This window comes from Sinohyriopsis cumingii, chromosome 18 (assembly GCF_028554795.1).
Source record: "Sinohyriopsis cumingii isolate HCF-2022 chromosome 18, ASM2855479v2, whole genome shotgun sequence".
NCBI classification, from domain to species: Eukaryota; Metazoa; Mollusca; class Bivalvia; order Unionida; family Unionidae; genus Sinohyriopsis; species Sinohyriopsis cumingii.
This window is the reverse complement of record NC_142978.1, coordinates 29,706,430-29,732,953: the sequence shown is the minus strand read 5'-3', so window position 1 is coordinate 29,732,953 and position 26,524 is coordinate 29,706,430. Positions and strand designations below refer to the sequence as shown.

The 26,524-nt window shown below is 34.7% G+C and overlaps 1 protein-coding gene across 1 annotated transcript in view; it reads left to right on the top strand.

The window, feature by feature from the left end:
* LOC149776300 (dynein axonemal heavy chain 8-like) overlaps positions 1-26,524 on the top strand; it is a 565,538-nt gene that overhangs the window by 433,956 nt on the left and 105,058 nt on the right. Inside the window, exons 66-71 of the mRNA XM_089942774.1 lie at positions 2,112-2,327; positions 14,459-14,724; positions 17,126-17,294; positions 18,516-18,671; positions 22,744-22,899; positions 23,587-23,676. Coding sequence (XP_089798900.1) covers positions 2,112-2,327; positions 14,459-14,724; positions 17,126-17,294; positions 18,516-18,671; positions 22,744-22,899; positions 23,587-23,676 — 1,053 coding nt within the window. The remainder of the gene's footprint in view (positions 1-2,111; positions 2,328-14,458; positions 14,725-17,125; positions 17,295-18,515; positions 18,672-22,743; positions 22,900-23,586; positions 23,677-26,524) is intronic.

Here is a 26,524-nt window from a genome sequence, read left to right as displayed (position 1 = left end):
CCGACACCTGTATGTGGAGCTGCAAGCAGCTGATACAAGGTATATGGGGACAAATAACCGAAATTCAATAAGTCTGATCCAGAGGATTGCTATGGTAACAAACATCAGCCGATACTGCATACATGCACCATGGAAAACATGTATGAAGAATATATAGCCTAAGTATATTCAAGTACTGACACTTGGGGATCAAACAAGTTATGAATGCATGAACTTGGGCAATAGGCCAGAGAACAGAACTGGAACAGTATGCTATACAGGTAATGCCCCAAAATGAATGACATGGTGGAAGGAGGGGAGGCGGGTGGTTCTTTCCGCAGATAACTTTTTATGTTAAATGCAGCATCGACACTGAAAAGTACACATCTCCACAGGCATCCCAGTTGCTGACTGAATGCCTCATACAACAGATAATGTTTCATCACATGCTCCAGCTTGGTCGTCTGATTGGTTCCACATGAAAATATCTAAATGTAGTTACTAGCTCATTAACATACTGGCTGCACTGACCTCATGTCTGGCAGAGTAACCATAGTATACAAACAGGGGCCCAAAAAGGGGCCAGAGAACAATGCACTGTGTGTTACTCAAACTATATTTAATCAATTAAATTACAATTAAAATGCATGAAAATCGTATCTGCATAAGAGCTATTTGTTACAGGGCTTGTTTTAAAAAAACACATTTTGACTCACATTTTGAACACTAAGTTCATCTAAGTTAATTAAAGGATTTAATTTTTAATCAATGGTTGATCATACTTGTTAGCAGATGTGATAATCAATAGCAAATTAATCAAGTGAAAGGGATACAACATGCATAGAAAATTTTGTTTCACAGATAGGGTTCAATAATGTAAAAGTGAGTTCCTAAGTTTAGTCAACTTGAAGTTCCCAAAATTGGACTTAGAGCTTTGCTCAAGGATGAAGATAAATTTCATTGTAATTTAATAAAATCACATCAGTATTTTAATGGCAAATAATAGGGTTTTGCTGTTGTGTCTCTAAATAAATCTCTCCTTTTTTTAAATTAAGACTCTTGCTTTATTTTGAATCTACAGTAGCTTTAGAATGTATCCACATTCATATGCAAAAGCAGTGATAGAGCACACATTTTTTTTGCTGGTACATGTGTGATATATGTTGAAACCACTTTGAGTAATGTTTTAATTGATCTTGCATAGATTGAATTAGTTTAGTATAAGGTTGTTTACACAGAAAAGCAAGGAACTTCATTAAAAAAGGTATTGACATTTATTTTTAGTGCAGTTACATTAGAAAAATTATTTATTGACATATTCTCAATGCAATTATTAAACAATTGTTCAACCACTTAACAGCTCCTCCCCTTCTCATCATCAATGTCCATCCCTTATTTTTTTGTAGAGGTCCCTCAGTAACTTGCACCCATGCGTATGTTGCGGTCAATATTTTGGACACCATTGTGCATAAGGTGTCAAGAGAGGTGTAATGTCATTGCAACTTTCACTTAATATATGAGTTCCCTTATTGTGAAATATATTCCAGGGAGTCATTGTCACGATAATACCTTTATGATCATCAGTTTATGTCATCTAGAATAAGGCCTGCCCATTTCACACTTGTAATACTGAACTTAATGCAGTCATATGATATTATTCAGGGTTCTTTTGTTTAATATCATCCATATTCTATCTTTGCATTCTTTTTAGTTTATGAGGGCTGTTCCAGTAAAACACCTGGGACCCATGGTAGGCACTTTTAATGTAGGGTACTCACCCATAGATGCAATGTAGAATTTTCTTCTCATTTTAATATGAACTCTGTTCAATCAAAGTACGTTAAATCAAAGTACCCAAGCATATATTTTCAAAAACTTCCTTCCCTGGTCACCATGTATGTTTAAATGAATGCAACTCTGGCTTCTTGACTTTCTTTTAAACTTGTGCTCTTGCTTTAAAATGCTGTTCATGAGAACCATAAAAGATGCGCTTGTTATGAGATATACATCCCCACCCAGGAGTTTTCAATCAGAAAGGTGCAGTAAAATTGTTATTGTGACCATTCAGTGTTGTCTGAGGAAGACATGCTAATTTTATAACATAATCCATATGCTGTCTTTAATATTTTCAGTTGATGAGTGGCTCTGGTTTCCTGACATCCTTGCAGACTTTTCCTAAGGACACGATAAATGAGGAAATAGTTGAGCTTCTCTTGCCTTACCTGACAATGGAAGACTATAACATGGAAACTGCTAAGAAGGTCTGTGGTAGTGTGTCAGGGCTTCTCTCCTGGACTACTGCAATGGCTTACTTTTTTGGTATCAACAAAGAAGTTCTGCCACTAAAGGCAAGTAAATTGGTCTGGTACCCGTTTTGTCTCACCTGAAAAGCACAGATGAGACAAACCATATTTGTCCTAAATAAGTTCTTGGGACACTTAGAAAAATTTATTTTCGTAGTAAGTTATCATTCTTGAAAGCACTACCACCACATTTACCCTGTCGTTCAGATAAGCTCCATTGATGACAGTACTATTCAGAAATGTTTCAAAGGAAACTACTTCTATCCTGAATTAATAATGGTTTGTCAACTTTTCTTGATTAAAGTTGTTTTTTATCAGTGTGTATTACTTTTGGGATAATGATTAAGGTTACTTTTCCTACATATTATTTTAATGCAAAAAATAAAATTTAGATTTATAATATTGTTCATTCATGTTTGATAAGGGCATTATAATAAATTTATGTAAGAAAAATTGGAGAAAGAAAACTGAAAACTTCACATTAGGATGGAAAAGTCTGAAAACTTCTGTATGCCCAAATGCATTATGACCTCTGGTCCCAAATAGAAGGGATAGTTTCAGTGATACAGAAAAATATAGCTGTTTTGCTAACCTTACTTTTCTTATCTCCTTACTTTTCTTATCTCAGTCTTGTCGTCTCAGACCAGTCATCTCAGTCAAGGTGTCCATGCGCTCAGAACTACTTTTTAAAAGATACCCCCTTGTCTGTTGCTGTGCCTGATGTAGTTGTTCTAAATTCAAACAACAACAAAAACATATATAACAAAAACATAGTAAGTTAAATTCAATCCATCTTTGAGAACACACCATACAAAAACATTTTAAGAGTGACAAAGACACGCATACGATGTCGAGCTTTTTGGTATTATGCTAGTTAGTTCCACACAGCATGGTCAATTTTATCCTATATGCAGGCCTAGCTCAGTACAGTTTTGAGGGCAGCATCATTAAATGTAGCTAATGCTACCTAATTGTTTTAAATACTTTGTGTGAAACAAATTCTATACTGTTAGCTACATTTAATGATGCTGACCTGAAAAATGACTGCTACAGGTAGGATAAAATTCTCAATGCTGTGTGAAATGAACTACATCAGAAAACACTGATCCATGCACATAGACTATAGACCTACACACTTCATAGCCTCCCAACTTTCTTAACTTCATAAAACTTGTAACAGCCAGAAAAAATGTTATATAAAAACATGCTTTATTCTAATTTTGTTAAGTATCTCCATTGTGCCCCAGTTGAATCAAAAATATACCTACAATATATAATGACAAATAATGCACTTACCAGCCAGAAGGAATCATTTATCTGTCAACACATTAATCCATAAGCAAATTTCACTGCAGCACTTGCCATATTTCCAAGACATAAAAATTAATGTTTAAAGAATCTGTGAACTTGAAAGTTTAGCACATGGTTATCCGCTAGAGTCTGTTTTTGGAGGGTCTGTTATACATGGGGGTAATTTTACAATTAATATTAAGGACAACACAAATATGTCACAAACAGTTTCACCTCCTCCAAAGAAAAGAATAGTTGTATACAATAGTGACACAGATCTCTAATTACCCATAAATAATCTAAGGCAAGATGTTACTCTTTGTTACAGCTTGTACTACGTATAACTACAGTACTGTAGAGCTGAGTAGCCAATATCATTTTATTATTTACAACATAACTTTTCAAAAGTGAAACTGATGAAAATAAAAGTTTTTTTAAATAAATAATAATTATTTATTGTCAATTTCATATAACATCTATATATTCGATGTAATAATACCTCATTACTATGCAGTGTTTTATGTTGTTATTTTTCTTTGCTCATGCGCATGAACTGTGTACTTCAGATGCAACAGTCACACCACAGCCCTCATTAACATATTTATATTCATGCACCACATGTAAACATTGGACATGAACACTAGTGAAGAATTCTTTTTACTTTAGAGGAAAATATTGGGTGAGAAGATTAATCTGTGTTGGGGTTTGGATTGAGACAAGGAAATCCCAGTCATGGGGTTACATTATTTGTCTTCCCACTGAGGCAAGCCTCGTGGGGAGACAAATAATATAACCCCTTGACTGGAATTTCCTTGTCCCAGTCCAAATCCCAACATAGATTCTATATGTACAGATCTTCATTAAATAGCATGCTGTTGGCAATGTTTACAGTTGTACTTGGATGTTTAAACCTTAAGCTAGGCATTTTACTCAAAAGAAAGGTAATGGACCAACATATTCATCATTATTTGTTATAAAATATTTGCTTGGTTTAAAATGTTAACATAATGCAATGCCAGATTTTGAGAAAATACTAAAATGAGAACAAAAACTTGTGTGCATCTGCTTAGTAGTTTATGATGGACCCGTGTTTCCAGTATACACAACATAAAGACATCACAAGTCTTAGAACAAGAGTGGCCTGCTACAACTGTAGTATACAGTCATTGGAGCTATACCTGCCTCTTTTACCATATTTATAACCAATCATACTACTTAAATATTGACTGTAGAAAAACCTGAAGATACCATGGTGTATACTGTTTGAAAGACTATAACATTGTCAGCAAGTGGTATCTGTTTGGTTTTCCAAGGCTCTTTTGGGTTGTTAAATTTTTTGCTGGAATCAATAATAAAACTTCTGGTTGTGCAAATCTTCATGATCTCAATTGGTCTTGTAGTGGACACCAAATCAGGCAGGAATTGCACTTAATTGTTTGAATTTTTATGTTGTTATTTTGGCATGTCTGTTCTATGCTTCATCTCTGCAGGATGAAGATTGTAACATTCATCTATGTCTAACTGTGCTGTTTTTGTCCTGTTGATCTCTGTATGCAAATTTCATTGCTTTCTCCAATTTTAGCATTTGTACATAGTTCGTGTTATTAGACTACCAACCAGATATGTCCAGAACATTCTAGTCTTTGCATACTATACCATCTCTGTGTGCAACATTTTCACTTTAGAGAAATGATATGAATGCACTAACAACCTAGCTGAAAATCAAAAACATGACCTCCCTTATTATCACTTCAAACATAGCATGAAATACAAGTGGGCCAAGTACCACCAACCAGCTTACTCCAGACATGGAAAATTAATGTGATGAGATCTTTTCTGTCTATTTTCACAAATGCCTCAAATGTTGAATTTAACTCTGGTCCAGAACACTGTGATAGCTTCATGGTTCATGTGATAAAAAAATATGTTAAATGGGACCATAAAAGCCTAAGATGTAATTCTTGCAAAAGATGCTTCATGCAGACTGTCAAGGTTTAAGTGCATAATTGTATTCATTAAAGACTTTGACCAGTATATCATGGCATTGCTGAAACTGGGCCTACAAGACCCATCAGCATCATTCAGTCCCACTAAACCTTTCAAACTCTTTCATCCTCATTAAAAACTCAAATTATCCAGGAGAGGCTAGAGCCAATTACTAACTCATTAACCTCTGGAGATTATTGTCATTTTCACCTGAAATGTGAGTAGGAAACTTGTTTTGGGAGCTACTTTGGAATACATCCCAAAAACTTCCAAGAGACTTAGTTTAGCCTGAGGCTAAGTTATGTTAGAAACATCGTTTTTCATTGACTATTTTGATCGCACATGAATAGAAGGATAAAAGTTGGATTATATTTTTTCTTTTTTTTTTTCTTTTTCGGTTATTGGACCCATCATATTTGTGTCCTGGCCACCTTTAACAGTTCAGTCCAGTCTGCCTTAGAGCTGAATTGTTTGGTGTTAAAAAATCGGGTCTAAAAAACAGTTTTTCCCTCTATATAGTAAAGCAAATAGAAAGTCCAGATTATTTGGTATCATTGTAGAGCTACAACTGTCTGCTTTTCTTTAATACCACCCACTTGTGTATCTTAAATGACCTTGATGTTACAGAGCTCAGTAGTATGGTATGACAGGGGTTAATGAGTTAAAAAATGCTACTCCAAATAAAATTTAAAAAACTAAGGTCAGCTATTAAAACCAAAATTAGAAACTCATACAGTAAAACCTGTCATGAGCAACCTCTGCTATGAGCGACCACCTGTCATTTCCGACCACAATCGTAATGCACGGATCGATTTTACTATATAAATGCTCTGTTATGAAAGACCACCTGCTGAACGCGACCAGCGACCGCAATTCTTGGCAAAATATGCATTTTGACACTGCTATGAACGACCGCATCGCCCAAAAAAAAAAAACACATTGACACCACTGACCTTAACTTAATCCTTTGTAAACACTAGAGCTCGGGATAAATGTAGTATGCAAACAAAGTACACATTAAATAACACTATAGTTGAACAACCATATATTGAGATAAACACCTCTAAACATCATTTAATCCTTTGTAACAAAGACTGCATAAATAGTAAAGATTGCTCCAAAATAGTAAAGATTGCTCCAAAATAGTAAAGATTGCTCTATTTAAAAAGAATTTGTCTTGCTACAGTACCACTTTTGTGAAATTTACAACTCCAGTGTACAGTGTCATTTGTAAACTGCAGTAAACAAGACTAAAGTACATGTCAAAAACCGCCATTGTAGTGCCAAAGTCATGTGAATAGCCAGTAAGAGTAACATCAAAGGGAGTAATGATGGATATACGCAGTCAATTTAGAGGTTTGTATTTTTTCTTTATCTTTATTAAAACTCACAAAACGCCGGTAGTCCTTATGTCCCAGTGAGAAATCGTTTGAAAGAGCTTCAGTGTAGGTTTGAGTACATCGTTTGTCCTTCCAGTTAATCCATAAAGCCTGGAGGGTGAATGAGCTCACTGTCTTTAATACTAGTAAGTGTGAATCATTTCCGGATTTTTTTAAAATTATTTTTTATTTCTTTTGTTAGTGTTTCACAAAGCCACCGTCTGTTTACCTGGGTGCAGATGGTCGCAACCTTTGTTTATCTAGCTATAAAGCTGTTGCTTTAAACTTCGTCTCAGAATAAATGTATTGTTTCTTGATGAGTTAATTATGTCTTTTGGTTTCATTCATTGGTAGATAATATATATTTATTCCACATTTCCCCAAAACCTGATCAAAACCGATAGTCTTTATAACGTCAACACTAATAACAATGGCAGAACCTCCACTGAAAAAAAGAAAAATTTTAACACTGGAAAAAAGGATTGATGTCATTGAAAGAAATGAAAAAGGGGAGACCGCTTGCAAAATAGCAGTCAGCCTAAGCGTTGGTAAAACGCAAGTTCAAAATGTAATCAAAGACAAGGAGTCCATTAGAAACGAATGGCAGAAAGGTGCACAAACACAGAGGAAATATGCCACGGCACGACAGACAATTTATGGAGATCTGAACGAGCGAGTATGGGAGTGGTTTTGTGTTGCAAGGAGTAAAAACATACCAGTAAGTGGAAAGTTGATTCAGGAAAAGGCAATAATTGTCTCAGCAGAACTGAATTATGATGACTTTGCTGCATCAAATGGACGGCTGAAGAGCTTCAAAAATAGATATAATATCACAGCAAGTGTGCTCAGTGGAGAATCAGCTGATGTGAATTTACAGACAGTTGATGACTGGAAAAAAAGACTACTGACCATCACAGAAGGGTATAACCTATGTGATATTTTTAATGCTGATGAAACAGGACTCTTTTACAGAGGACTTCCTGACAGGTCCTTAGTGGTGAAAGATGATGTTCGCAAAGGAAGGAAAAAAAGCAAAGGAGAGGTTGACACTATTGTTAGCATGTAGTGCAACTGGAGAAAAACTGGACCCATTAATTATAGGCAAATCGCACAACCCAAGATGTTTTAGGTCATTTAATTTAAGACCTGTGGGTGTTGCCTATGAATCCAACAGAAAAGCTTGGATGACATCAGACATATTTAGTAAATGGCTTGTAACTGTCAACAATAAAATGAAAAGGAAAAATCGGAACATTTTAATTATTGTAGACAACTTCAGTGCACACCCAGATTGTCAGTTTAGCAATGTAAAACTGGTCTTTCTGCCCCCAAATACAACATCTAAACTACAGCCTTGTGATGCAGGGATAATTCAAAATTCATTATCGGAAGAAACTGCTGCAACACATTCGTTCCAGAAAGGATGAGTGCTTTACAGCAACTGAAATATCTAAGACTGTCACTGTTCTAGATGCCATTTTATGGCTCAAGTCTGTGTGGGATGCTCTGTCTTCATACACCATTGAAATGTGTTTTGCCAAGTGTGGCTTTTCTGTAAGTGTTGAAGCCATAATGCCAGAGAGTGAAGAGAGCGAACAAGATGTGCATCCATCAGTGGAACCTCTTCTCAATGGCAGGACATTGGAAGAATATGCCAAATGAATATGGATCACAGTCTAGAAACTTCTAATGTATTCTCAGGGCCAGACTGGGAGAAGGATATTCTTCAGAGAGGTAAATCTGGTACTCCTCCAGCTGCAGACAGTGATAGTGACAATGAGTCATCTGTTGGTGAAATTCTGCCTCATGTTATTTCACATTCTACAGTCATAGAACATTTAAAAGAGATTAAAGAATATGCTTAAAACATGGTGATCCCAAAATTTTGCTTCTTTGCTCAGAAATGGAGATACACGTTCAGACCAAACAGCTGAGTAGAACATGTCAACAAAGAAGTATAATGGATTTCTTAAAAAACAAGTGAATAAGTGTATAGAATAAGATACATACATCATATCTAACTGTTCATTTTTTGTGATGTTGAAATATAAATTTTATTATATGCATGCAATATTTAACAAGATTTATGAATAAAGGATATGATACACGTACATTGAGTATGGGTATTATTTATTTTTCAACAATGCTAACTATTGACCCTGAAAACCAGTCCATTTTCACACACCTCTTATGAGAGACCACCTGTCTTGAGAGACCGCTTTTGGTTGGCAGAAGGGGCGGTCTCTCATAACAGGTTTTACTATACTATAAATACAATCAAAGCATTGTAAATAACCTACCTGAAACTGATCCTGATGACCCATATACAAATGTAAGCTCAAAAACTTGATTATCATACAATAATTACTGCAGTTTAAACAAACAGAAAACTCAGGCCTCCTGCTTCTTTACAATGTGTCATGACATCAGACGAGTATGAGGAAGCTGGTATTCTCAATAACCAGTTTCAGAAGGAATTCACTGCAGACGATAACATCCTTTTCCATACCAGACAATGACATATTTCACATCCTTTAATGCCTGATACAGTATATAATCAGAAATGAGAATCACTTTCTCAAACTTCAAAAAATGTTTTAAATCCTCACAAAGCAGTGGGGCCTGATAAAATACAAGGAAAAACACTCAAAGAACTTAGAAACATGATTTTCCTGACACTAAAATCATTTTCCAAAAACTTTGGTTTTGGAGATAACAAAATAACAATAATAATAATGACTTTATTTAAAGTAGCTCATTTGGTCAACTGACCAATCTTCCTTAAGGCATTTAACAATTACATTTTCACATAGATGTATAATGCACAATTTTTACAAGGTGAGGTGTCTATAGACAATAAATGCTATTATAAACTAGAGAATTGATCTGCTGTTGCAATAAAATATGCACAAGGCTTCAAGAATAAGTATATACAGGATTCATACAAAGAGTAGTAGCAAACGTGATAAACATAGGTGAGTATATGATTATAACAATGTTTTAAAGAGTGGTAGTACTGAATTAAACAAAATCATACAAATTATTATTTCAGTAGATGTTGACAAGCTGCTTAAAAGCTTGGCACGAGTTGGCAGACTTTATATAGGGTGGTATGAAATTCCTTTGTTTGGTTCCAGAAAAACCAAAACTCTTCTTATAAAACTTTAATAGTTCTACATACATATGTCCATATAAAAAAAATTCAAGTTACATTTAAGATAATCAGGAGCCGATCCATGCAGTGATGTATATAGTAAATCCCTGAGACTGGGTTCTCTGCTGAAATGGAAGTCACTTTAAGGTTTTAAGATTTGGTGGTGGTGGATCTTAATCAACTCCAGGAATAACTCTATCTGCTCTTTTTTGAAATTTCAGTAATCTAGATTGATTTTCTATATCACTATTACCCAAGATAGAACAGCAATATTATAGGTGTGGCATGATATATGCATTGTAGAATATCTTTGTTCTTGAGAAGACACGATTTAATTCTTTTCAAGAGATAAAGCAGCATGTTAACTTTTTTTAATGATCCTATCAGCTTGCATTTCCCAGCACAAGATATTGTCTACCATGATGCCAAATAGTTTTTCATTTTGAGACTATTGCATAACCATTTCTTATTTCGTTACTTTGAAGTCCTCTTTCTGAACTTTTACTCTTGCTCAACTTCCTGTGATAATGGCTTTTGATATGGCTGTATTTATTTTCATGCCACTGTGGTCACACCACTTATTTTTATTATATTTATGAAATCTTGATTTTATTTAGTGCTAATGTCCTGGCCTGTTTATCCAGTGTTATATAATGTGTATCATCTGCAAACGTGTTGGTCGTGGATAGCTCAAATTGATAATGGTAAATCATTGATGTACAACAAAAAATAGAAGGTAATGGTCCAAGAATGAATCCTTGTGGAACACCTGATTTTATCAGTTTCTTATCTGAAATTTTATCTAAAATCAAAACTAGTTGTCCACCTTCGAGATATGTTCAAAAGAAAGTTGGTCTTTCATGGTTAACTGGATATAGTCTGAGCCTTTCCAGCAAGATTTCATGAGTTACAAGATAAAAAGCATTTATAAGGTATGTTGCCCCAGTGTTCAAAGAAAGATGAAAAATACTATGATCCATCTCTCTAACATGTATTACAAGCAAATTAATGTAACACATAACATTTAGCTCTATAATTAATCACTTACTAAAGAATAACATCTTGTATGACAAACACTTCAGTTTTAGATCAAGGCATTTTTGTAAAACCCAGCAGGTAGACCTTATGTAAAAAGTTGCAAAAAAACAAAAATTAAATCTCCAAACAGGAACTTTAATTATCGATTTTTCTGAAAGATCTGACAAAGTACCTCACAGAAGACTTGTACATAAATTCAGATTTTATGGCATAAATCCCAAGTAACATCATGGGTCTACATCAGCTTTGATGTTCCTAAGCCCATTGTTCTTTGTGTACATCAGAGAATACCTACAACATAGCATTCAAAGGGAATTTGCTTTATGATATCTTTTGAGACAGTTGGATCATTTAAATGTCTTGTATGTATTACATTCTGTATTACATGTTTTATTATGCTGTATATACTATATTTGGTTAATCTAAAACCAGACATATGTTCTTTTAACCTATTAACCCCTGAGGCAAAGAGCAGGCATTCCCCTACAGCATACATGCAGAGGGATCACCTAGAGTAGTATTAGCTTGTATCCCTGAGACTCACTGACATATTTGAATTGCTGATTTGTACAGAGGAACTACTTAAGAATAAATTAGTTTATTTTTTGCTTTCTATTTCTTCAGTTATGCTGAGATTTGTCACAAATGTTCTCATAAAATTATGTACATAATGATATAAATTTCATGCAACATGCAGAAATAAAACTTGGGCATAACAGTAAAAATAAATGATTTACTTACCCAGTCAGTCCTTCAACACACGAAATAATTCTATCTTATATAGACATAAATTCCACTTATCATATCTCTTGCAATGTTTAACCTCGTGAGAAAACTGCAAACAGACTGACATATTTTTCTTGCCCTTTACCTACCATTCTTCCATAGGATTCTCCACTGAACTTTTAAAAGCTAGCAAAACACTTTGAACAAACTCTGAATTATGCAGATTCATGCTAACTAAATTCATTTTCCCAAACATTTATTTACTGATTACCCAAAAGATCTAGAAAATTCTATAATGTAACTTTCTACTCCCAGTGGCTGATTCTCATCATATTGCATCATTTTGAATTCTAAATAATTCCATTATTTCTGACACTAAGTAAAACAAATTCTCTTTGTGCTGCAGTGTTTTCTGTCTCCATGTAAGCTAAAATTTGTTTGGTTAAACTGCCTGTATAATGAAAATATGGCTTTGTATCAACCAGTGGTTTATAAATTAATTATTCAAAGACCAGTATGAAATTAATAAATCTTTTTCTGTATCTCTTTTTAATGAAAAATGACAGCTTAAGCTAAGCTTTATCCTTCTTGGATTTTCTATACATTCTTTGGAGCAATAACTAAATCTTGCTGCTGATTAAAAATAAAACTTTTCGCAGATCTTTGAAAACTGGGCTTGGGGGCAGGGACAGAGATCAAAACATTCGTGCAATCGGTATTGATGTGCAGTATATGCTACAGTATATGTAACGATTTTAATGGTTTTTTTTAATGTGAAATGTTTGATTCACTCATTGAGTGACTCACTAGTTTTCAAATTAAATTTCTTGTGAATCAAGCAAATTATGAACTATAATGATTTAAAAATTACATGTAACATTAAATCTGTGGTTCCCAACCTCCAGGTCATGACCCAAATCAGAGTTGTGTGGACATTCTGAAGGGTCACCAGGATGTTTTTTTAAGGGTTGCAAATTTTGAAAATGGTGTTGTGAGGCTCTTAAAAAAGTATATTTTAGGGTTACAGCCATAAAGGCTGGAACCACTGCATTAAATAAAGAATTTAAAATTTGCAGACATGTTTGCCTGAGGATAAATCCTCAATTTTACCATGGTAATCATACACTCTTGATTAGTATAGCAGAATTTATGACTAGAGGCTTTTCATTCTTCCTAAAAGTAGACAGAATATTCTATGCTTTCATTATATATTTTTATGCTGATTAGTTTTTCAGCTGCAAGTAAATGTTTTTGAAATCTCAAAAATCAATTTTAGGGGGGAAATGGTGATTTATAGTCATATCTTTTTTTTGCAGGAACAATAGATATAAACTTAAGCAACGAACACATTTCAAAAAGGTACTTTCAGCATATAACCTCATCCTCTTTTTGTCTCACATGGTCCAGAAAATAGTTGTTGTCATAAAATCTGCATATAGACTTGTTTGGGTTTGGTCCCAATTTGTGTTTTAGACTTGGTGGAATTGGTGTGGGAACCAGACAAACTTGACAAACTTTTCCAGGGGTACTGCTGATCTAATCTATCCTTGTTCATGTAAACCACCAGCATAATTATGTTTTTGCAAGATCCAAAAATTTGGTCCAGCAGATGAAAACAAGTCGAAATTTAAAGGCATAATCTTCCTTGTAAAAGTCAATTACTTGGCACAAATATATTAAACTTGGCTGTTCTTGGAAAAATGTAAAGGAAATCAACAATTACATTTATTGGACAGCATGTCATGTCAATATGATGACTGCTCATGGCAAGAGAGATGATTGCAACTGCCATGTGAATTAGTTTATTCGAACATAATTTGCCTTTGCTGCTTCAGGAAACAATTCAGACTTTTTAGATGCATGTTTTCCAAGTCAACAATAGCAGTAAATGATATTTGTTTACACACTGTGTAAATTTGTCTGACTTGGGTAAAAATATAGACTGCATTAATTAGAAGCATTTTTGGGGTTAACACATCTGAGAAAGAAAGTATCCATCTACAGAGAGATTGAGTCTTCTTAGATTTTAATAATCATTCTTGCTTTATTATTTATTACATAAAAACATGTTTATGTATTATGCATTGAAAAGAAATGTTTGAGGAAAATGAAATAACATATTGTTCCGTTGCATTTTATACTTTATTGTGGTAAAGTCAGAAAGTGTTGGGATTCACGTAGATCCTTTTGGGGTCTGATCTCTTTATTTTTCTTGCAGTCACTACCCAAAAATAATAATTACTTTTACATATAATTTTTTATACTTTGACAAAAATTATTTTTACAATGATACTAAAATATTTACCACATGGTGGGTATTTAAATGTAAAGTGTACCATTTGCAGTTCTCTTGTTTTCGTGTTAATGGTAGATTTCAACCCCACAAATTTTTCAGTTCTTTGATAGAACTGACCATGATTTTCATAACTAATTTTTGTTCTTCAGAATTGGTAATTATGTCTTACTGTAACATTATTTTTTATGTTTACAATAATTCATGGATTTAAGAAATGTCAAAATTTTATATTGTGGTAGTACAATGTACAGCTTAGAAACAGACATGCCTGGGTAAATCATAATCTCTATAGACTTGCAATTTGTAGGCTAATCTTGCAAAGCAAGCAGGGCGACTGAATGTTGCTCAAGCTGAATTGGCTAGTGCTCAGGCACAACTTGATGATAAGCAGCGAGAGTTGGACAAGGTGCAGGCCATGTATGATGCTGCCATGAAGGAGAAACAAGTCCTTCTGGATGATGCTGAATCCTGCAGGAGGAGGATGATAGCAGCCTCTGCTCTCATTGGTGGTTTGGCCGGGGAAAAGATCAGATGGACAGAACAGAGCAAACAGTTTAAATCTCAGATAGACAGGTACATAAGATCCAAATAATAACTATCACTGCTATTTGAAGACCGTCATATTAGAAGGATCAGAAATACAATTATTTAACCAACTCAGGGGAGGAGGTATTTCTGATTTATGTCTCCACTACCTAATGTTACATTACAACCAGCAAATCTAGACCTATTCAGTAGTTTATATGATTTTCAACCCTGAAAAATGCAACTGTTAAAACATAAAGTTCACAGTTCATGTAATGCTATGGGTGAATGGCTAGTATTTTTGTATCCATAACATGATTTTATTTGACATCATTGCAGTTTATAGGATAATACAAAAGCACATCATGTGGAGGGAAAGGCCCAGAATATTTATTGAAGAATTTGACAATATGAGGTAAATGTACCTGCCTTTTGCAGAATGCTTGAATATAGCTTGAATTTATTATTCATGTTTCTCTCAGTCAATGCAGAGGTTAGACTTATTGTTTGCACTCTTTATTTTCAAATTTTTTGAGGTTCAACCCTCATCCTAATTAAACTGAAGGTTCAGCTGAAAAGATGATGTCCCATGAGAACAACAATATGTGCAAGTTCGGGAGAAAGACAAGTGATATCAACAACAAGTCAGAAGAAAGAAAATATGAGAATTACTTAATGAATGCTTTAGAGAAAGACACAGTAATCAAGCTCTTAAGTAACATTATAATCTTGGTAGTTTTCAGCTGACGTTTTTTGTTGTAATAAAATTACCACACTATATTTGCAACTGTTCATTTCAACTTGCTACATCACCCTGTTTCATCACTACAGCACATCATTTGTGAACTTTGCCTATGCAGATTAGCTCAATGGGCACCTCCCACAAGTCTTCAAATGACTCTACACATCTCCCTAGCTATTTTCAGCCACTAAAGTAATAGTGAAATGGTGGGTTTTTTATGTGACTTATGATCCATTTTATTGCTTTTATGACTATAAGCTTTCTAACCTGCCCCAAAGATAGTTTTACACGTGCTTTCAGCAGGACTGCTAACCATTTACATGTGATACATGTTATGGACATATTTTGAAGTGGTTATTATTTTCTTCAAATATTAGGAAAAAAATTGTTTTTTGAAAAATGACTGCATCAAGTGCTTTGGGAGTAAAGAAACTATAGCATAATGTGTTATAACAGGTATGTATATAACTTGTCACAGGCTGAATATCTTATGTTCCTATTTTAATGGTTGAACAGTGCTTCAAATTACAAAATGGACAGATTAATTTTATACTGCAATTAAAATTTTACAATTTGGGTCACAGTGTTAGATTAGTCCATCCAGTTAGATGTGAAAATTGTTCAACCCATTTTGTAATTTGACATGTTGTTGCACCTTGCTGATAATCATATGACAAGATATTCATCATGTAACAGTTGCAAACCAGATTCATAGATGCTCAAGTCACATGACTAAAACAACCATTTTGAATGAGAATGTCACATCTGATTGCTTCCTCATTATTGATTTACCAGCCAATTATTTGTCAGTGTAGCCTGGAAAATCAAAATGGCAACAGGCAGTTGGGTTGAGTTCTTCCACGCAAATTTAATAGTTGCTTCAACAAATCACCTAAAATCTCCTAGCAGTGACCATAACCTGAGAGCTTGTAGAATGTTTTGGAGTTGACAGGTGAATTGAGATGCCAAACCATCCAATTTACAGGTTAGGAGGCTGATTTATGAATGTTGTTCAAGCACAAAAGAATCCCCACTCCTAGATAAACAATTCGATGTATGTTTTTCATCACCAGTTTTGTATTATATGCTTCTGGTTTGAATCCTGCATGTTTTACTGTACTACACTGTTGACAGTCTGTGGTGTTTTGTGTGTCATGTGGGGAAATCTCTATGGATAAATGCATTGAAAATATGATCATATGAAATGCAGTCTAATGGCTTAACTAAATTAGGACCCGCTGCAAGAGCCTAAGGCATATTTCAGTTTATATTTGAAACCTCCAAGGTATTGTATTGTCATACACCTGTAAACAAAAATATGCAGATTTCCTTTGATATGTCTTCTGTTTGTACAGCATTGCAGAGAACAATAGCTTATGATTTTTCCAACAGTTATTCTGTTTGATTCTTTGTGGAATCAGTATCTGACCCACTTTCATGCATATTTCTAGTGCAGCAATTACAGTGAAACAATGTACATAATAAATTTCATTACAATTTTCATTAGCCTAGAGGCAGAAAGAATATATATTGAAATTTATTTTTTGTTTTGACCATAACTGGATGTAGTGCTCTATTGTTAGGAGGTGTACTATGTTATGTTAATGATGTAATTTTGTCAATTATTTTATCTTCCTTCAGCCAAATATTGATATTATGGTAAATCCTGTTTAATCTGTAAAGTAAAGTGCTTTAAATTTGCTTTAGATTGGTTGGAGATGTCCTGTTGTGTACTGGATTCCTGTCTTACTCTGGACCTTTCAATCAGGAGTTCAGGAACAAGCTTCAAAATAACTGGAAAAAAGAGCTGTTCAGTAGACATATTCCATACACAAATGACCTAAATCTCATAGCAATGCTGGTGGACAACCCAACGGTAGGCCTAATTTCTTTATGGTTATTTCTATTAAAGCTGGTGATGGCGGTAAGTTACAGAGTATTGGATGTAAAAAGACTGAAATAGTTACTTTTCGCAGAAGTCATTTAAAGTTCTCATCTGGCAAGACCAGAAGCAACTTGTATGACCCTGAAGTAACAACAAGCCAATCAGTTTAGTTTTCAGAAACTCTTATTTGATGTTGAGCAGTCCTCAAGGTGACAAGAAAGTTTCATCAAAAGGCAACAAAATTTCACTCAAAACTCCACAAAAATCTACAGTCTAAACCTCCTAAGCTTGGCTGAATGAATTCTTAAATTTGTTACACAAGTAATAACTAAGTTACTGTTTGCATATTATAAACTTAAATATTATGACTGGTTACTTTGGCTAAGAAAGCACATTGGCAAGACAAACAAAACAGGAAGCCTATAGTTTGTGGAGTCAAAAGGTCAAAGTTCTAAGTCACTAACTAGAAGCAAAAAGATGTTTGCATAAAAGCTTGTAACAGTGTTAGTTCTGGAAAATATACCTTGACAAAGGTTGGAGAACTTGCATATAAGGTGTAGAGCAAACCTACTAATTTTTGGTCAAAACGTCAAATGTCAAGTTCATAATGACTCACAGAAAAATTGGTTTTCAGATTAAGTTTAGTTCTGGTACTATGTTTATAGCATTCTTGACATTAATGAAAAGATCCAATGTCTTTGCCTAGATTTTAGTACTGGCTTGCAAGCATGACAAGACAAAAAAGTAGAGAGAGACTCTTATGAAACTGTTTTTTAATATTTCTGATGAATACCTAGTGTGATGCCAGCCAGTTCAATGACTTGTTTGGGATTTGTCATCATTTTATGTTGGCATTTTCTTAAATATTAGTTATAAGCAAATTTAGTATATAGGTATATTTTTACATGAGACAAGTTCAATAATCTTCTATCCATGATGGGAGGTGCAAAGTCAATGAAATGACAAAGGATTTTGTATTTCACTTGTTGACATTTTGGCTGAAATTGTGCTTCCAAATTTGGCATGTTGGAGTTTCAAAAATGTCTGAATGGTTTCAATACTTAGCTGTTGAAAGAATGAAAGGACAAGAAAGATTGAAAGGACAGAACATTCATATTTTGAATTCCTGGAAATTCTTTCCAGTCAATAGGGCATAAATCCCATCAAGGGACTCTTATTACACATCTGATTCACCATTATTGTCTTATCCAGATAGGTGAATGGAACATTCAGGGTCTACCCAATGATGACCTGTCACTTCAAAATGGTATTATAACCACCAAAGCCACTAGATATCCTCTTCTTATTGATCCACAACAGCAAGGGAAGAACTGGATCAAGAACAGAGAGAAGGAAAGAGATTTGCAGGTTGTAAAACTTTTTCAAATATGCATTAGCACATTTTTAGCTCACTTGTGCATTTTTTCTAGAATTAAAGGTTACAACAATTAGATAAACAGTTTACTTCACAAAAAGGAGAAAGATTGGTAAAATGTGTCATTAATATGTTTACCTTGTGCATACACAGGAGTGTCCATTGCATGCACTGAACTAGGTGAGTTTATGTGTGACATTAAAATATATTGTCATTTTTCAGAATAATATCAGGACAGTCTGTGAGCCAGTGTGGCCACAAGAAGGGCCATTGGGACACTCACATTGAACCACCACAAATTGTAAACTTCACAAATTATGGCGTTCTGAAACCCAGAATTTAGTTGATGATGGAGGAAACTTTCCTTCCCCTCATCTTTTTTGGGGTTTTATATCATAGACCCCAACCTCCAGGCTCTGTGATAGGATTAGCTCTTAACTTTGAAAAGAGCACTTCAGGGTTCAAGGTCCTGGAGTTTATGGAACTAACTTTGGTGGTCTGTGAAGCACCATTAAAAGGAGAGACTGAACATTCAAGGAGTTGATTGCCTTCCCCTGGAAGGTAGTAGAAGTAGGAAACTCCTCACTTTCAGGGCAACATGTTGTTTCCTCCTGTGAGGGAGGTGGTGCATCGCTCACCTCTTGCCCCAAAGGTTTGTTGCTCCTTTCCATTAGATAGGCATTGCACCACACATCTCATTTGTGACATTGTTGCCCCCCACCAAGATACAAAAAAGTAAAAAGTGTGGAAATAAAGTTTGCAGTAAAATCCAAGACCTGAAAACCCTTATGATTTTGCCATAAAACTTCAGGAAATGACCCTTAAAATATGGACATATGAAATAAAAGCACAAATTATGAAAATATGATTGTTTGCAGTAAAGTCCAGATACTGGCTTGCTCATGTTTGATTTAGTTCGGTTTCATAATTGATTCAGTGGAGTTGGACAAGGAACCAAACTAACTATACAGGGTACCTTAGATGCTTTGAACTGCACATATTTTGTTAAGCAAAATTTGTGCATGATCAAGCTGTTACTTTTTTATTTGTAATTTTACCCAACAAGTGATACATTTTCAGGACGAAATGGACAATAAAATGTTTTAAAAGTCAATACAGAGGAAATAAAGAAAATATTCAGATTCTTGGGGGAAAAAGCAGGAAGGGCAGCAATTACATTTGGTGGACATTATGTGTTGATTTGAGTATGTTTCCTGCCAGGAAAGATGACTGCTGCTGCTACCACCCATGTGAAATTTAATAATTTTATTATATTAAAGACTTTATTTAGATAAATTTACATTATTTTTGAGCATTACATTAAGATAAAAAGAAATCATTAAGCTCCATATGGTTTGGAACTGCAGTTTGTGAAACTGTACTGGAGATAATAAAGGTTCATGTCAACTTTAGAATTTTTTAGTTGGACACAACATTTACCATCACTGCATCAGTCTTGAACCTCACTTGTGGACATTTAAGTGCACGTTTTCCAGCTTGACAATAGCAGCACATGCTGTTTTGTTACACCTTACTAAAAACTGGTCTAAGTGACAGAAAAATTGACTGCCTCACTGACAAGGTCTTTTTAGGGTTGGCAGGCCTATCATGATGGGAGGTATTGCTCAGCTCCCACCCTTCTGAGTGATGAATCAGTTGAAGATGAGGTATTCTCTGATTATTACCCTGCAGTTTAAAGTTATTGGGATATGATACAGACCAAAGATTTGGGAGTCTGCCCATTAAGCTCAAACTAGGGAAGGGGATTGGCTTGTTATCTCCCTCTTCCCTATTATCCCAGTGAATCTTATAGGATGAGGGGTCTTCTACCACACCGGTGGGCTAGTGGACCCTGCTCTCACACACAGTAGAGGTAATGGTGCAGCATGTGCCACACCATCAAGTCACCATGTAACATCAACCACAAAGGCAAGAGGCATCACATCATCCAGGGCAGACAGATGATCTCATTTCTACTCTGAAAATCATAATAATATTATTCCCAACTCACCGTGCTAAGTTACAAGCCAAAAGGCTCCTATGCCCCATCCACCACTGAGTGACATAGTGATGTCAAGCCACACTCAAGTTCAGGGTATGCTAGAAGATGAAAGACATCGTCCTGTCTATCCTCTGTGACTTAAATGAATTCAAGGTAAAAGCAGCCCCACTGATGAATCCTATCAGAACTACTCCCTCCTCTTACCCCTGGGTGTGTGCCTGAAACCATATGATGCACAAAGAACATCTTTTCTATTTTGGAATAGATTTCATGGGCACACCTCAAACAGACCTTGTGCTACTTCCTTATTCCTCTACAAATAAGGAAATTTCCAATGTCACTCAGCAACATTAGGCTGGTTAGTTCCTCCCTCCTGATCTTATCTTCAGCAGTATATAATTAAAATATATACCAGTAGTTGACAAAAAGGTTATTTTAAAATTCAGGTTAAGACCTTGCCCCATGGATAAGCTGACTCCCATTTGTCCAGGCTTTTTTTTCTTCTTAGGTTATTTGTTTTATACATGAATAGATATGGTATGATTGCATTATTTTTCCTTCGTCAACTGAGATTGTTGGTAATAAAGTCAGTTATCTTCGTAGCTCCGCTACCTATAGAGATTCCCCGTCTGAATCTAATCACTGCTGGGAATGATCAAGACAGACTATTATGCCCAGTCGTTTCTGTCTTAAGGCCTCTAAACGAAAAAGGAATGGTAGGAGTAACATCTTTTCCTTCATTACAAGGGCTCCATGTACATGCCACTATCTCACTGTGGATTGTCACCAAAATTAAAAGAACTTTTCAGTCCCTTACTGATTATGACCTCTTCATTATGAAACTAAAAGCCTTACGGTTCAGTTCATTGCTGCCTTTTGGGCCTACCCTAATCACTCGTCCTCGGAGGATGTCATGAAGGCAGCATTTTGGCATTCCCATACTGCCTTCTTCAGTTGTTAGCACAAGAGAGTGCAGGCAATTTTTCTCTAGCACCCATCATGGCTACACATGTGGCCCAGAAAGACACCAATATTCTACAACATGGACATCTCACTCAGCTCTGAGTATATTCCTTTTTCTCTTTTGTTGATTAGTTATAATGATAGCATCAGCCTACCCACCTAACTGACAAATTCAACCATGCATATGTGCCATAGCAATGGTTTAGTTATTGCTCCAATTAAAATGTATTTGAATGGGGATAAAACTTGTTTTAATTATGCAGTTCTTACTGTCCCTATTGCCAAATGACCTCCTCCCACCCTCACTGGTGTCCTGATGAAAAATCATAGGTTATGAAGAAGTTGATCATTCTACACATCCCATGCCATGTACGTGAATGGATTACATCATACCAACAATTTCCCATTCTGTGTGAAGATGTACTCAAATCAGATGGATGTTGGATTTTTGGAATGAAAAAGTAATGTTGTGCAAAAGCAATGGGCAAGTATTGTATAACTAAATTTAATTTTACTTCCATAAGATATCAGACCAAATGTAATAGAATCATATCATGATCTTTCATATTCATACAATAGAAGCCAGTTCACCATCTGCTCCAGCTGATGTTACTCAGATGGAAAAACCCTTAAACAACATGTCTATATTCACCATTTTCTACAAATTTGTAGGAAATTCTCCTCACCTGGGTGCCTTTCAATGCAAGAAACCTGTCATGTTACTGCATTTGCTTTTAAGACCAGCGTTTGCTAAGTGAACAAGATCAGACCTGCTTAAACCTCTTGTATTTTTAAATAACGTAACCCTTCTTACTGGTAGTCATTATAACAATATTCATTTAACAACTTGCAATTGGAAGAGTTCAGAATTGTCACTATTTTCTTTTCTTCAGCAGCTGCAATTTCATTTCTGTAGAATATGTGAGAACCATGATGCTACAAAATAAAAATACTTGAGCTATACATTGAACTCTTCTGGCCTCACTTCTTAAAATTATATTTCAGCAGAATTTTATAGGATAAAAAATGTAACAATGGTAGGTTTTTAATAAATTTACTACATTTAAGAATTCAAGATTTGTCGTTTTTGTTTGCTTCAGGTGACTTCCCTGAACCACAAATACTTTCGTAGCCACTTGGAAGATGCCCTATCTCTGGGACGACCACTTCTTATGGAGGATATTGGTGAAGATCTAGACCCAGCTCTGGACAATGTTCTGGAGAAAAATTTCATAAAATCAGGCTCCACATTTAAGGTGATTATGATTTGTCAGGCAGATTGTTACTTTTATTAGAAAAGTAATTTCCTTTGAAGAAATAGGTTGACTATTTTCATAGACTTCAGAAGTAGCATTTACTGATTACCTATTTGTGGGTATGTGCATGTTCTTTAAACACAAATGTTGATAATGAAAATGCAATTCGTTGAATTCTAGGTTTTTTCCAACAATGTATGATAACATTAATTATAAAGCCATTATCTAAACTATGTTGAGAATCTTGTTTTATGCTTTATGCAAGTGTTCCTGGTATCAGTATTTAAATTTCATGAAGTTTTTGGTTGCTTTATGCAAGTTCTTCAATTGTTTTATCGCCGAAAATATCTTAAAAAGTAACTGTGAGTATGTGGACATGACTTGTGCACTGCTTGCTGTTATTTTTAGGGTCCCAGGTTTGAACTTTACAAATTGGGAAAAATATATTTTATATTCGTTTATTTATTTATTGAATTGTAGATATACTTAAATGAGAGGCATGTATACACTTAAAATAATAGAAAATCTTAAGTTGAAAATTTTGCATTCAAGACTTGAATACTAAAGTAAAGCTCACTTCACTAATTTGCACATGTTGATCCAGCTGGATCTGGCATAATTATTTAAGAATGATGTATGTTTGACCATAAAAATCTCTCCAGTTTTAATCTGTTTATGAATATGCAGGTGAAAGTTGGAGACAAGGAGTGTGATGTGATGTCAGGATTTTATTTGTATATCACAACAAAATTGGGTAATCCAGCCTATACACCTGAGGTAAAACTCTCTCTCTCTCTCTCTCTCTCTCTCTCTTATGTACATGTTTAAAAATATCTAAGTACACCTAACAATGAAATTGAAACAGGATACATGAATGTAATCATGCTTCTTTAGCATGCTTTCTGTGGCATTAGGTATTACATGTTAAAAGATAATGGTCACAGGATCAGCATGCATCATCCTCAGGTTGAAATATATAAGGGTTTTGTAACTAAAAAGTCATCCTGCCATTGAAATTTGAGATAGTTAAGGATTATGGAGTCTCTTTGTCTCAGGTTATGGTAATGTAAAGTAAGTTATTACTCCATTCCTCTTTTATATATAAACAATCAGCTCTACTGGTCAAAGACCAGAAGAACTTTTGTGAAGGTCATGCGCCGGTCACTGTCCAGCCATTCATTTATTCATCTGTCATCCATTAGCAGTTTTTGTGTTTTTACTGCTTCTTAAAAGAAAGCCATAAAACTTCAGGTATGTTTGGTCTGAAATAAAGATTATAACCCTCAAACATCCAATTAACCATCTTAAAAACCTTTTAATCACTTCTGCTTCTGAATAGGTGGTCATAACACCATAGAGTTTTCACTAGAAGACTTCTTATGACATGTACATCACCTTAAATGAATATTATGCTCTTCTAACAGCCAGCAAAGACTTGATGGCAGATATCTTGAAAATCCTAATTCTTGTTACCACTACTTTTCCTGGACAGATTATCATATCAAGATGGGTTTTCACTAAAAGGCTCTTTAAGACTTGTAGACTGTCTTAAATGACATTCTGTATGACTGCCATGGTGGCCATCTTGAAAATCTTTTATATCACTTCTCCTGTTCACATAGTCATACTTGCATGAGTATTTGTTTGCAAAGAAAAAAGCTTTTATGCCATATAAATTGTCCTGAATGAAATTGGTGCTACCTTGATATTCATCCCGAACCAAAATCACAAGCTTGTTTGTAAGGTTGCAGCAAGCTTGTTATGTAAGTTTGCGGCAAGCTTAGATTTGAAACCGTGACAAGCTTGCACAAGCTTGCCTAATTGCAAGCTTCACTATTACTAGCTTGCACAAGCTAGTAATAGGTAAGCTTGTCATGTAAACTTGTGGCAAGCTTGCCAATTACAAGCTTGCACAAGCTTACTAATTACAAGCTTGCAAACAAAGCTGACCTAGTTAGTTTCATCAGAAGAACTGGTATGGCATTGATTAAATTATTCTATACATGGTCACATACCTCCATTTTTCTAGCCCTTGATATGTAAAAATGTATGTAATATTAAATATTAAAATGAAACTGTTCATATATGGTGAACATTAATTATCATATCTTACTGTCACAATGAAAGAAAAGAATGAAGTCGTCAAATCACTTAATATTTAATCAGATAAAAATATAAGAGCATATGAATCTATGTGAGGAAACTCTGGTATCATCCACTGAAATGGATTGCAGCAACATGTACTATGTAACCAGGGGAAAACAAATGAGTGTTTACCTCTTTGACAAAAGCATTTCATTTTTAGTTCCAAAATCACTTATCAAGTCCAGAAAATATCAGTAAATGTTATTCAGGATCATCTTTTAATGAGCTCCTAAATTTTAGTTTTACCATCCATTTTGAAAGACACACATGAAACCAGTGCCACTTAAGAGCTTTAAATTAAACAACAAGAAAAAAACCCCAGATGAAACTGACTAGTTACCTTAAGACAGTTTGAAATAAAATAACTGCCATCTTCTTTGAGAATGAAAAGAATTAAATGTTACAACCTCTGAACATTATTGAATTTATTATGCAAGAGAAAAGATAGACCCTAAGAATAACTTAAATGAGCTTCACAAGTGTGCATTTAATTTTATAATCTCATAACCCTATTGTCGATAACTGCAGTTTGGCAAGCGCAAGAACAAATATTAATGATCTTCAGAGTTGTCATCTCAATCATTGGGTGAAGCACCATTACAAAGTCTTTTTTGATGTATTCAAATCATAAACGTGAAACAGAACACTGCTGCCTATCTACAGTGCCAGAAACTGGCAAAATACAACACACTCTTGAATTTACTCACCAACATGACTCTGTGACTTAAAATTATCTCTTGGGCTATAGGATCAGTTACTGCACAAATATTGCTTCAGCAGGCAATAAAATTCACAGAATTAACATGTTAAATTGTGATGGTTCAACTCTGAAAATTGTGCCTAATTTTTTTAAGCAAGGCTACAATGGTTGTTTTGTGTTCTTGCAACTCAAATATGTTGTGTGCATATTTAAGTTTGTGAACCAGTCTGCTGATCATAAACAGGGGAAGTAACTGCCTTTAATGACTCGCTACCGAATTAAGTCACTGTCGCGGAAAACCACATTTCATCTTCCATGGTTTGATTTGATTTCTTTTTAAACAACACAATTCCCAAAGCTCAATTCTTTATAGAATGTTGGCAGAATGGGATGCATCTCTCTCTCTCTCTCTCAAAGAAAAACAAATATTATATATATTTTTAACTCCTTTATTTAGTAAGTAAATAACTGACAATTATTTTTTTCTTCTGGCAGCAGATTGTCATTGAAACAAATGTATGACAATTCTTTCAAAAACTAAATGCCAGACATTAATATTACAAGAGTTACTGAGACTATATTTGATGGTGCAATCAGTAAATAGCATTTACAAGTACTTGACATCAAATATCTTGCTGTATTAAGTTAGTCTGTAAATAACTTTGCAATCAGCAATTACTGTCTATTTTACAGGATTTTACTAAATGGAAATCTTATTCAGTCTTCCATTCCCTGACAAAAATGACTGCATAGCTAATTGAGTGTACAAACACTTAAAGA